Raw genomic sequence first — 11,768 nt, forward strand, 5'->3', positions numbered from 1 at the left:
CACACACACACACACACACACACACACACACATTACAGATGATGAGAAAATACTCTCAGCCAGGTTTTCACGTGATACACAACTTCTCAAAAAGCATCACAAGCAGTTTAGAACTAGGAATTTCTTTGTGCACTGTCCAAGATGTTGAGGAAATATTGGTTTAGAATTTACCTCATTTAGGCCAGGTACGGTGGCTCACGCCTGTAATCCTAGCACTTTGGGAGGCCAAGGCCAGCAGATCTCTTGAAGCCAGGAGTTTCAGCCCGGCCAACATAGCAAAATCTTGTCTTTACTAAAAATACAGAAAAAAAAAAAAAATTAGCTGGGTGTGGTGGCACACGCCTGTAGTCCCAGCTACTCTGGAGGCTGAGGCAAGAGAATCACTAGAACCTGGAAGGCAGAGGTTGCAGTGAGCCGAGATCACCGAGATCGCACATTATACTTCAGCCTGGGTGACACAGCAAGACTCCATCTCAAAAAAATAAGATAAATATATATAATATATGTTATATAGATATAATAGAAACTACAAAACAAGTGATCTTTGTATGTTTCCAAAATAAAACAGCGGGACAGGCATAGGACAGACGTTCCTATTGTAAAAGGGAGAAATTGGAAGGGATAAAGAGGTCACCAGTCCTAAGCAAGTGCTAAATCCAGCAAGACAAATCCCATTAGGTTTCAAGGCCTGAGAATAATCCTCGGTGACTCTCAGCTCATTAACATACTTAGTTCTCAGAGCCAGACTCAATGAGGTTACGGCCCCCATGTTATGGATCAGGAACTGAGGCTAAGTAACTCACTGGAGATGATGTGGTAAAGAAGGTCCAGGATCGGCCGGGCGTGGTGGCTCACGCCTGTAATCCCAGCACTTGGGGAGGCCAAGGCGGGCGGATCACGAGGTCAGGAGATCGAGACCATCCTGGCTAATACGGTGAAACCCCGTCTCTACTAAAAATACAAAAAATTAGCCGGACGTGGTGACCGGCACCTGTGGGAGGCTGAGGAGAATGGTGTGAACCCGGGAGGCGGAGCTTGCAGTGAGCCGAGATAGCGCCACTGCACTCCAGCCTGGACGACAGAGTGAGACTCCATCTCAAAAAAAAAAAAAAAAAAAAGAAGGTCCAGGATCATTGCTTCAGTCTCCGGAATATGGAGAAGGTTCTACTCCTGTTGTCCCAAATTTTAAAACGTGGGAACTAAGGCTCAGAGAGGTTAAGCAAACCACACAGGGTCACACAGCTAGTGATGTTGCCGAGATTTCCCTGGGTGTAGTGACTTATGCCTATAATCCCAGCATTTTGAGAGACTGAGGCAAAAGGATCACTTGAGCCCAGGAGTTTGAGACCAGCCTGGGAAATATAGTGAGACCTCATCTCTACGAAAAGAAGAATTAAACAGTTAGCTAGGCATGGTGGCATGCACCTATTGTCCCAGCTACTCGGGAGGCTGAGGTGGGAGGATTGCCTGAGCCTGGGAGGTGGAGGTTGCAGTGAGCTGAGATCGCACCAGTGCGCTACAACCTGGGTGACAGGGTGAGACCCGGTCTCAAAAAAAATTTTTTTAAAAAGGCATTGCCGAGATTCGAACCCAGGTTCAGCCTGTCTTCTGAAATGTCACTGTATGACCCACTCACGAAACTGAGAAGGCAGAAAGTTGCTTGGACCTGCCCATTTCCCCTGTGCGGTCTCAGAGAAACAGTGAAACTGCCTCGGTTTCTCCTTCCGGGAAGTAATAATAGAAGCATCCCACTTACCTACTTTGGTCTGAAAATAAATTAGCTTGTCTCTCTTCCACTTACTAAAAACACCCTGGGTTTTTGCACGTTCAAATGCAAAAATAAAATGAGGAGAATGGTGCTGGTAGCTTCGCCAGTGGGAAGCCCTCTGGGGAAAGCCAGCCTTTGATTTATTATTTATTTATTTATTATTTCTAGGTAGATGTGTGGGAAACCAGAGCTGTGTTTTCCAGGGGGTCTATAGTCCGGAATGCATCAGATGGGCTACTAAGTGAGTCTTTGTCAACCTGCAGATGGCAGGAGGCAGGGCCCAGGTGTCCGTGGCTTGGAGACGCAAGGGTTGATGGGAGGTCTGAGGCTGTGGGATCTCTCCTGGAGCCTCAGTATCCTCATCTAGATAATGGGGACATTCTAGCCAGGTGCAGTGACTCACTCCTGTCATCCCAGCACTTTGGGAGGCCGAGGTGGGTGAATCACTTGAGGCCAGGAGTTCAAGCAGCCTGGGCAACATGGCAAAGCCCTGTCTCTACTGAAAATAGAAAAACTAGCTGGGCATGGTGGTGCACGCTGGTAATCCCAGCTATTCGGGAGGCCGAAGCATGAAGATCACTTGAATCCAGGAGGCAGAGGTTTCAGTGAGCCGAGATCCCGCCACTGCACTCCAGCCTGGGCAACAGAGTGAGACTGTGTCTCACTTAAAAAAAAAAAGAAAAAAAAAATGGGGGTATTCATTTATTCGCTTATCATTTGACAGTAAGTTACCCAGGATTGACTGTGTGAGAGGCCCTGTACTAGGCAGTGAAAATTCAGCTATGAATAAGAAAGTTAAAAACAAGCTGGGCGGCCAGGCGCGGTGGCTCAAGCCTGTAATCCCAGCACTTTGGGAGGCCGAGACGGGCGGATCAAGAGGTCAGGAGATCGAGACCTTCCTGGTTAACCCAGTGAAACCCCGTCTCTACTAAAAAATACAAAAAACTAGCCGGGCAAGTTGGCGGCACCTGTAGTCCCAGCTACTCGGGAGGCTGAGGCAGGAGAATGGCATAAACCCGGGAGGCGGAGCTTGCAGTGAGCTGAGATTCGGCCACTGCACTCCAGCCTGGGCCACAGAGTGAGACTCCGTCTCAAAAAAAAAAACAAAAAAAAAACAAGCTGGGCATTGTGGTTTACGCCTGTAATCCCAACATTTTAGGAGGCCGAGGAGGAAGAATCACTTGAACCCAGGAGTTTGAGACCAGCCTGGGCAACATAGTGAGATGCCAGTCTCTACACAAAAATTTAAAAATTAGCCAGGCGTGTTGGCGTGAGCCTGTAGCCTCAGCTACCCGGAGGCTGAGATGGGAGGATCACTGGAGCCCAGAAGTTCAAGGCTACAGTAAGCTATGATCCTGCCACTGCACTCCAGCCTGGACAACAGAGTGAGACCCTGTCTGAAAAAAAAAAAGAGAGAGAGACTAGGTGTGGTGGTTCACACCTGTAATCTCAGCACTTTGGGAGGCTGAGGTGGGTAGATCACTTAAGGTCAAGAATTCGAGACCAGCCTGGCCAAAATGGTGAAACCCCGTCGCTACTGAAATACAAAAAATCAGCCAGTCGTGGTGGTGGGTACCTGTAATCCCAGCTACTCGGGAGGCTGAGGCAAGAGAATCGCTTGAACCCGGGAGCCAGGGGTTGTAGTGAGCCGAGATCATGCCGCTGTATGACAGAGCAAGATGCCATCTTGGAAAAAAGAAAAAAGAAAGAAAGAAGGAAAAGAATTAAGATGATGGGGAGTTGTGGAAACCTGTCAGTAGGCATGTGAAGGTCTTGACCTCTGACCAAGAATTGAACAGCCCCCTCTCAATTCCAGGCGCTATAGGGATCTGGGACACAACTTCTCCATGACCAAATTGTACCCTTTCCTTTTCTTTTTTTTGTTTTTTGTTTGTTTGTTTGTTTGTTTTTTTTTTGGATGACAGGGTCTCACTCTGTCACCCAGGCTGGAGTGCAGTGGGACGATCACAGCTCTCTGCAGCCTCAACCTCCCAGGCTCAAGCAGTGCTCCCACTTCAGCCTCCCAAGTAGCTAGAACTACAGGCACACACCACCATGCCTGTCAGTTTATACATTTTTTGTAGAAATGGGGTCTCACTATGTTGGCCAAGCTGGTCTTGAACTCCCGGCCTTAAGCAATCCTCCTGCCTCGGCTTCTCAAAGTGCTGGGATTATAGGCGTGAGCCACTGCGCCCAGCCCAAGTTGTACTCTTGAAAAATGGAATCTTGGCTAGGATCCTGAACTGTTACCTTTTATCCTAACTCAGTTGTTCGTTCTTTTTCATTCACTTGCCTTCCTCAGAGAGAACCAGGGCTCTGGGGTCCCTGTGTCAGGCCCCAACCTGTCAACCACCCGGCCAATCCAGCAGGACCTGGGCCGCCAAGACCCACCCCTGGCAGAGGACATTGACAACATGAAGAACAACAAACTGGCCACCGCGGAGTCGGCTGGTCCCCACGACAGCCTCGGCCACGCCGGCCTGCCCCAGAGCCCAGCTAAGATGGGAAACAGTACCGATCCCGGCCCGACGCCAGCCATCCCTGCCATGGCCACCAACCCCCAGAACGCCGCCAGCCGCCGGATGCCCAACAACCCGGGGAACCCATCCAATCCCGGCCCTCCCAAGACCCCTGAGAACAGCCTTATCGTCACCAACCCCAGCGGCACCCAGACCAATTCAGCTAAGACTGCCAGGAAACCGGACCACACCACGGTGGACATCCCCCCGGCCTGCCCACCCCCACTCAACCACACTGTTGTGCAAGGTGAGACCCTCCACCCTCACATCGCTGGGCAGGGGACCCGGCACCCCTGGAGCCAGAGGCTCTGCTGAGTGACCCTGGACTGTGACCCCATCTCTCTGGCCTCAGTTTCCTCCCTGGAAAATGGGCATAGACGTAGTTTCCTACCCTGCAGGGCTGTGGAACATTCAGTGAGATAATTTGTGCACAGTGCCTGGCACGGGGACGTGTTCGATCAGGTTAGCAATACCTCCTATGTCCTTCCTTCTCTAGGGGAGCCAGGAAGCCACCCCATTTGAGGAGCAGTAGGGTCCTCTGAGGGAAGCTTGAGGGTATCAGATGATTGATTCTCTCAGCCCAGCACTGTCCAAAAGAAATGTAACACAGGCCACATGCAAATGTCAGTTTCAACTTTCTAGTCGCCACATTAAAAAAGGGGCCAGATGTACTGGCTCATGCCTGTAATCAGCACTTCAGGAGACCAAGGTAAAGTGAGCCAAGAGGGCACCACTGCGCTGCAGCCTGGGTGACAAAGCGAGCCTCCGTCTTAAAAAAAAAAGGAAAAGAAAAAATGGTGAACTGCTGAGTGGATGATGTCTTAAGTGCCTCTAGTGTTAGTTCTGTGTGAGAAATTTTCATGGGTCTGCTGGATAAAGGCTTTCCATGGTCCTGAGACCTAAGATCCTAAGATCTTGTCACTGTGCCCATTTTATAGATGTAGGGACTGAGGCTCAGAGAGGCTCAGCCTGCCCGTGGGCACATAATCTGGCTGGGCTGCAGAATGGAAGCTCCAGAGGCTGATAGCTCCTCCCCCCGAGTTGAGAGGGGTGCTAATGGGGGCACGCCGTGCAGTTTATGGGAGGTCTCAGTATTTCCATCTGTTCAATGGGTCTCTTGGCACTGTCCCTACCTACCTGCAAGTGAGGACGTGAAGGTCCAACAAGGATAGGGGCAGGTCTGTGTGAATGTCCCGTGAGGGCCCCACCACACTCAAGGCTATGGAGTGGTTGAGAGCAGGCTCTCGGGGGCCAGGCCTCCTGGGTTCCAAATGCCAGCTCTGCCACTTCCTGCTGTGTGACCTTAGACAAGTCACTTTACTTCTCTGTGCCTCAATTTCCTCATCTGTAAATGGGGGATCAGAATATATCAACCTCAGGGCCATACAAGGGTTCAGTGATGTCATAGGATGCCTGGTATATACAGCAGGCACTTCATAAATGTCAGCCGCTTCTTGCCTGCCCTGGGAGTACACAGGAGTTCCCAGAGACTTGTGGGAAATTGTGGAGGGAGCCCTGTGTTGGTTCTTGTCCCAACAGTGAACAAAAACGCCAACCCAGACCCACTGCCAAAAAAAGAGGACGAGAAGAAGGAGGAGGAGGAAGACGACCGTGGGGAAGACGGCCCTAAGCCAATGCCTCCCTATAGCTCCATGTTCATCCTGTCCACGACCAACCCGTGAGTATGGCCCCCAGCAAGGGCAGGGGGGCCTGGGGCTCCCACCAGGGTAGCGGAAGTCAGGCCAGATAGAGGGCAGTGAGTGAGTGTTGACAACCATGAATCCACGGGTACCTCTGAACAAACTGAAAACGGATGCTCCTTCCTTAAGTCACGTTAAGATGATTTGTCACAATATACTGACTTTGTTGGAAGAGACCCCCTTCCTGCCCTCCACTAGAAAATCATTGTCATAAATATCCAGATCTATGCTGTCTGTGAGGTAAGAGGCACCCCCTTAGAAATGGCTGCCTTGTGCAGTACACAGCCTGAACAACTGCACATGGCAGCCTTAGGACCCGAACTCTGTTCCTAACCTAGACTCTGTAAGGGTTTAGATTCTGGGTGGACAGTCTCTGAGTTCCATGGCCTTCTGTCTTGGGCATCTTTGAAACAGATAGATTATTTAGGGGAGAAATTTATCCCGTGAGTGTCGTGGTGGCTTGGAGGTTGTTTCAGAACTGAATGTCTCCCAAGGCTGTTTCTTGAAAGCCTGACCCCTCAAAATGCTTCTTGACAATGAAAGGTCATGTCAGATAAGATGGGAGGAAACTGCTTTCTGTAATCTGCCTCTTGGCAACTCACTCTGAGTAGTAATAAATAAAAGTACTTTTAAAATACTTTTTTATTTCATTGACTTATCGATTTTACTAAGGAAACACTTATGTGGTATTTACTCAGTGCCAGGCACTGTTCTGAGTGCCTTAAAATTTTTTTTAAATTTCCCTGAGGTTGTTACTATGCTTAGCTCCATTTGACAGATGAAAAACTGAGGTCCAGAGACATGAATTCACCTGCCCAAGGTCACACAGCAAGCCAGTGGGAGAGCTGGAGTTTGAGCCCAGACACTGGCTCTAGCCTCCTTGTTCTTAATCACTCAGCTCTGCTGCCATTCATACAACCTTATGGACTATTTGTTATTGGCTCCCCTTATTAAGAGGTTAACTGGCACATCCCATTGGTACCTTCAAGGCTCTGATAAGGCCTGCAGTTCATAATTTCAACAACTAACTTTTTGGAGCCCCTATCATGAGCCAGGTATAAATTAACTCTCGGGTCTCACGATTTTGTGAAGTAAGCATTAGTATTATGGCCATTTTACAGATGAGGGCACCAAGGCACAGAGGGGACAAGCAACTTGCCCAAGGTCACACAGCTGATTTTTAAAAAAGAAAGAAACCTACTTAACCCATAGAGTCACAATATTGTTTGACCCTGGGACATTTAATATTGAAAAGGCTTTTTATCTCCTACAGAATTAAGGACTGTGTTTCTTCAACCTAGCTTGGGGATCAAGATATTTCAAGAGGGTCGTTTGGGAGTGATAGGAACTTTGCTAAACAGGGCATGTGAATGTCTTCTCTCACCAAGGTCCCCTCTGCCTTCTTGGGGTTCCAGGACCCAGAGAGGGCTCCCACCTGGAGGAGCTTAATAATTTGTTGTATATGAGGCCTTGGAGGTTGGAGATCTCAGGTAGTGGTAGGTAACATGAGATTATGGAAGAAAAGGGTTTGCGAGCCTGTGGTCTGAGTGGACCTCTGCACGCCCATCTGTCTCCAACAGCCTTCGCCGCCTGTGCCATTACATCCTGAACCTGCGCTACTTTGAGATGTGCATCCTCATGGTCATTGCCATGAGCAGCATCGCCCTGGCCGCCGAGGACCCTGTGCAGCCCAACGCACCTCGGAACAACGTGAGTCCCACAGAGCACGCCCCTTCCTAGCCTGGCTCCTCTGCCTCAGGCCACTTTCTCCTGCATCCAAAATGCTATAGGTAGGGTGGGATGTTGGGGGCACCCCTAGGCATAGCCCTTATGGCTGTTGGTTGAGAGGGGAAGCTCTGATTCCTTGGGGATGTTCTTGGAAGCAAGACACTCCTTGAGGCAGTGGCTGTGTGAGCCTGGTGGGGAGGAGGTGGCCCAGAGTGGCTGGGGCTAAAAATTGCTGGATTCTTTAATGGAGGGGTGAGGCTAACAGGGTATGGATGTTGCACGCTCTCTACATTGAATAGGGGGGTTACTGGCGCAGGGGCGGTGCTCAGAGGTGGTCCCCTCCGCAGTAGACATTTCCCTTTGGACACGAAGCTCTGAAAGAAACAACTATTTGGTTCAGAAAGAGAGCCTACGCTTTCAATTTTTATGAAAGCAAGCCCCTTTGCAGGTGGTGGGTCTCTTGACAATCCCTGTTAATTGAGCACTTGCTGAGTCCCAGGAAGAAACTCAGCATGAACTATCCCGTTTAATCCTCACAATGCACCCCCCCCCCCCCCCCCCCCCCCCGCCCCGCTCCTTGCCCAGGCATCCCCACTTGACAGATGGGAAAACTGAGGCTCAGGGGAATGAAGGAGTGGTAAGTGACCTGTCCAGGGTCACACAGCAGAATTCCAACTCTGCATCCCCCAAAGCTCCCACTGCTTCCCCCAGCTGTCTGCATTTACTCATCACCTACTGTATGCCACGGATGGGTGTGCATAGCCCCTTTGAGTGCTGACAAGCAGGAATGAGTGCATGCTTGTGATTGAGATGGGGAAACAGAGGCACCCACAGGCAAGGGCGTGCCTCAACCATGGGCTGCGGGCAGAGGCTTGACCCCAGGGTCTGGTAGAGGGTGGACTGGTGGCTCCTGTTTCCCTCCCCAGCTCCCTCCCAGCCCAGAGCCAAAGAAGTGTGTTTTGTGCTGGTCTGAGGCTCTGCTGCCCTGGCTAAGTAGGTTAGGACCCAGGCAAGGCTGGCAAGCCCCATCCCTCAAGCCCGCCCACAGCTTACCATGCACTTTCCCTTCCTTCCCAGGCCTGGCAGGCCCCCTGGGGACCCAATGGGGGAGAGGGAAGGAAATAATTAGAACACAGCTCCCGAAGGAAGCCAGAGCCAGTGCCCAGCCTCCTCACAGCCAGCTCCGTTGCTTCCTGCAGCCTGGTTTCCCCCAGAGGCCTCCAGGAGCCAGGCATGGGGAGGGGGTGTCCCAGGAGGGGTCCACACACCCCCTGCTGGCTGGAGGAGGCTGGAGAAGGCATTGTCTCCAGCAGGGAGGGCACAGGCATGGATGATGCAGGGGGCACGGCAACTCCCAAGGCTGAAGGGAATCTAGGCAGCGCTCAGACCAGGCCCCAGGGAGTGTTTGCAAAGAGCGTTCAGCTCCCCGGCCCCCTCCTTCGTCCATCTCGCAGTCGAAACTTCTCTACAAGAACACTGTGGCCCCATAACGTTCACACCACATAACCACCATCCAGGGCAAGAAATAGAACAAAAACGCCCCACGCGGCATGTGCCTCCTCGATCCCCCACCCCCACTGCCTGCCTTCCCTCTAGAGCTGCTGGGGACACTGTCTGGAGACATTTTTGGTTGTCACGACAGGAGAGGGGAGGTGCTCCTGGCATCTGGTGGGTGGAGGCCAGGGACGCTGCTCAGCACCCACCGATGCACAGGACGGCCCCCACTCTAGAGAACGATCCTTCCCCGAATGTCCACAGAGCCCAGCCTGAGAAACCCTGCCTTACAGGTAACCACGACCCCAGCTTCTGGAATGAGCGTTTCTCAGCCTCTCTCTTTTTTCCCACCTGCACAGATTTTTTTTTTTCCTCTAAGAAACAGTGTCTCTCTCTGTTGCCCAGGTTGGGGTGCAGTAACATGATCATGGCTCACTGCAGCCTCAACCTCCCGGGCTCAAGCGAGCCTCCCAGCTCAGCCCCTCAAGAAGCTAGGACCACAGGCATGCACCACCACACCCAGCTAATTTTGAAAATTCTTGTAGAAACGGGGCCTCGCTATGTTGCCACGCTGGCCTCGAACTCTTGACCTCAAGTAATCGTCCCTCCTCAGACTTCCAGAGCCCTGGAATTACCGGCATGAGCGACCGCACTGGCCAATTCTTAAAAACTATTTATGTTTGCTCTTCTGTAACATTCAATAAATGAGACACCTATGCTTCCCTTTGTCACACAACATTGTATTCACACTAAGTGAGTATATGTTGCTGTTGCAGGATTGATGGGCATTGTTGTTTTTTTTTTTTTTTTGAGATGGAGTCTTGCTCTGTCACCCAGGCCATAGTACGGTGGTGCGATCTTGGCTCACTGCAACCTCTGCCTCCCGGGTTTAAGTGATTCTCCTGCCTCAGCCTCCGGAGTAGCTGAGACTACAGGTGTGCGCCACCATGCCCAGCTAATTTTTGTATTTTTAGTAGAGACAGGGTTTCACCATGTTGGCCAGGCCAGTCTCAAACTCCTGACCTTAAGTGGTCCACCCTCCTTGGCTTCCCAAAGTGCTGGGATTACAGGCGTGAGCCACCGTGCCTGGCCAATGGGCATTCTTTATGAGGCTGTTTTCAGATTTACTGGGTGGCATGGGATGTGTTATCCATACCCTGTTGACAGATGTTTGGGTTGTTTCTAAGTGTGAACACTGTCCCCATGCCACACCCCTCAGTGTGTTTCCTGAGTCACCTGGACAAGAATTTCTCCAGGAGGCCGGATGCAGTGGCTCACGCCTATAATCCCAGCACTTTGAGAGACCAAGGTGGGAGCATTGCTTGAGGCCAGGAGTTCGAGACCAGCTTGGGCAACACAGTGAGACACCGTCCCCCCACCTCTACCAAAAAAAAAAAAATTTATTTTTGGTCAGGCGCAGTGGCTCACGCCTATAATCGCAGCACTTTGGAAGGCCGAGGCAGGTGGATCACGAGGTCAGGAGATCAAGACCATCCTGGCTAACACGGTGAAACCCCATCTCTACTAAAAAAAAAAAAAAAAAAAAAAACACAAAACCCACAAAAAATTAGCCAAGCAAGGCGGCAGGCGCCTGTAGTCCCAGCTACTCGGGAGGCTGAGGTAGGAAAATGGCGTGAACCCAGGGGGCGGAGCCTGCAGTGAGCTGAGAACACACCACTGCACTCCAGCCTGGGCGACAGAGCGAGACTCCTTCTCAAAAAAAAAAAAAATTAAATTAACCGAGCATGGTGGTGTGCACCTGTGGTCCCAGCCACTTGGGAGGCTGAGGTGGGAGGATCACTTGGGTCTGGAAGGTCGAGGCTGTAGTGATCCGTGTTCGTACCGCTGCACTCCAACCTGGGTGACAGAGCGAGACCCTGTCTCAATAAATAAGAATTCCTCCAGGGTATAAACCAAAAGCAAGGAATTTCCAGAGCATAGAATTTGCAAGTGGTTGGCCTCAGTAAATGCAGCTTGAATGTTTACTAGACAATAAACACAGGGACCCTTTGGGAGGCCGAGGCAGGTGGATCACCTGATGTCAGGAGTTTGAAACCAGCCTGGCCAACATGGTGAAACCCCATCTCTACCAAAAATACAAAAATTAGCCGGGTGTGGTGACACACAACTGTAATCCCAGCTACTCGGGAGGCTGAGGCACAAGAGTCGCTTGAACCCAGGAGGCAGACGTTGCAGTGAGCCAAGATGGCGTCACTGCACTCAGCCTTGGCAACAGAGTAAGACCCTGTCTCAAAAATGTATATAAATAAATAAAAATAAACACAATGGGCCATGTGCCGTGGCTCACACCTGTCATCCCACCACTTTGGGAGGCCAAGGCAGGTAGATCACCTGAGGTCAGGAGTTAGAGACCAGACTGGTCAATATGGTAAAACCTGGTCTCTACTAGAATTACAAAAATTAGCCGGGCATGGTAGCGTGCACTTGTAATCCCAGATACTTGGGAGGCTGAGGCAGAAGAATTGCTTGAACCCAGGAGGCAGAGGTTACAGTGAGCCAAGATTGTGCCACTGCACTCCAGCCTGGGTGACAGCGAGA

General features: G+C 51.0%; 1 protein-coding gene across 3 annotated transcripts in view; it reads left to right on the top strand.

The window, feature by feature from the left end:
• CACNA1A (calcium voltage-gated channel subunit alpha1 A) overlaps positions 1–11,768 on the top strand; it is a 312,076-nt gene that overhangs the window by 218,910 nt on the left and 81,398 nt on the right. For all 3 annotated transcript variants that reach the window (XM_023188767.2, XM_023188768.1, XM_023188769.1), the window contains exons 20-22: positions 4,071–4,534; positions 5,827–5,965; positions 7,568–7,697. In XM_023188767.2, coding sequence (XP_023044535.1) covers positions 4,071–4,534; positions 5,827–5,965; positions 7,568–7,697 — 733 coding nt within the window. The remainder of the gene's footprint in view (positions 1–4,070; positions 4,535–5,826; positions 5,966–7,567; positions 7,698–11,768) is intronic.

The sequence above is a fragment of the Piliocolobus tephrosceles genome, chromosome 21 (genome assembly GCF_002776525.5).
Source record: "Piliocolobus tephrosceles isolate RC106 chromosome 21, ASM277652v3, whole genome shotgun sequence".
NCBI classification, from domain to species: Eukaryota; Metazoa; Chordata; class Mammalia; order Primates; family Cercopithecidae; genus Piliocolobus; species Piliocolobus tephrosceles.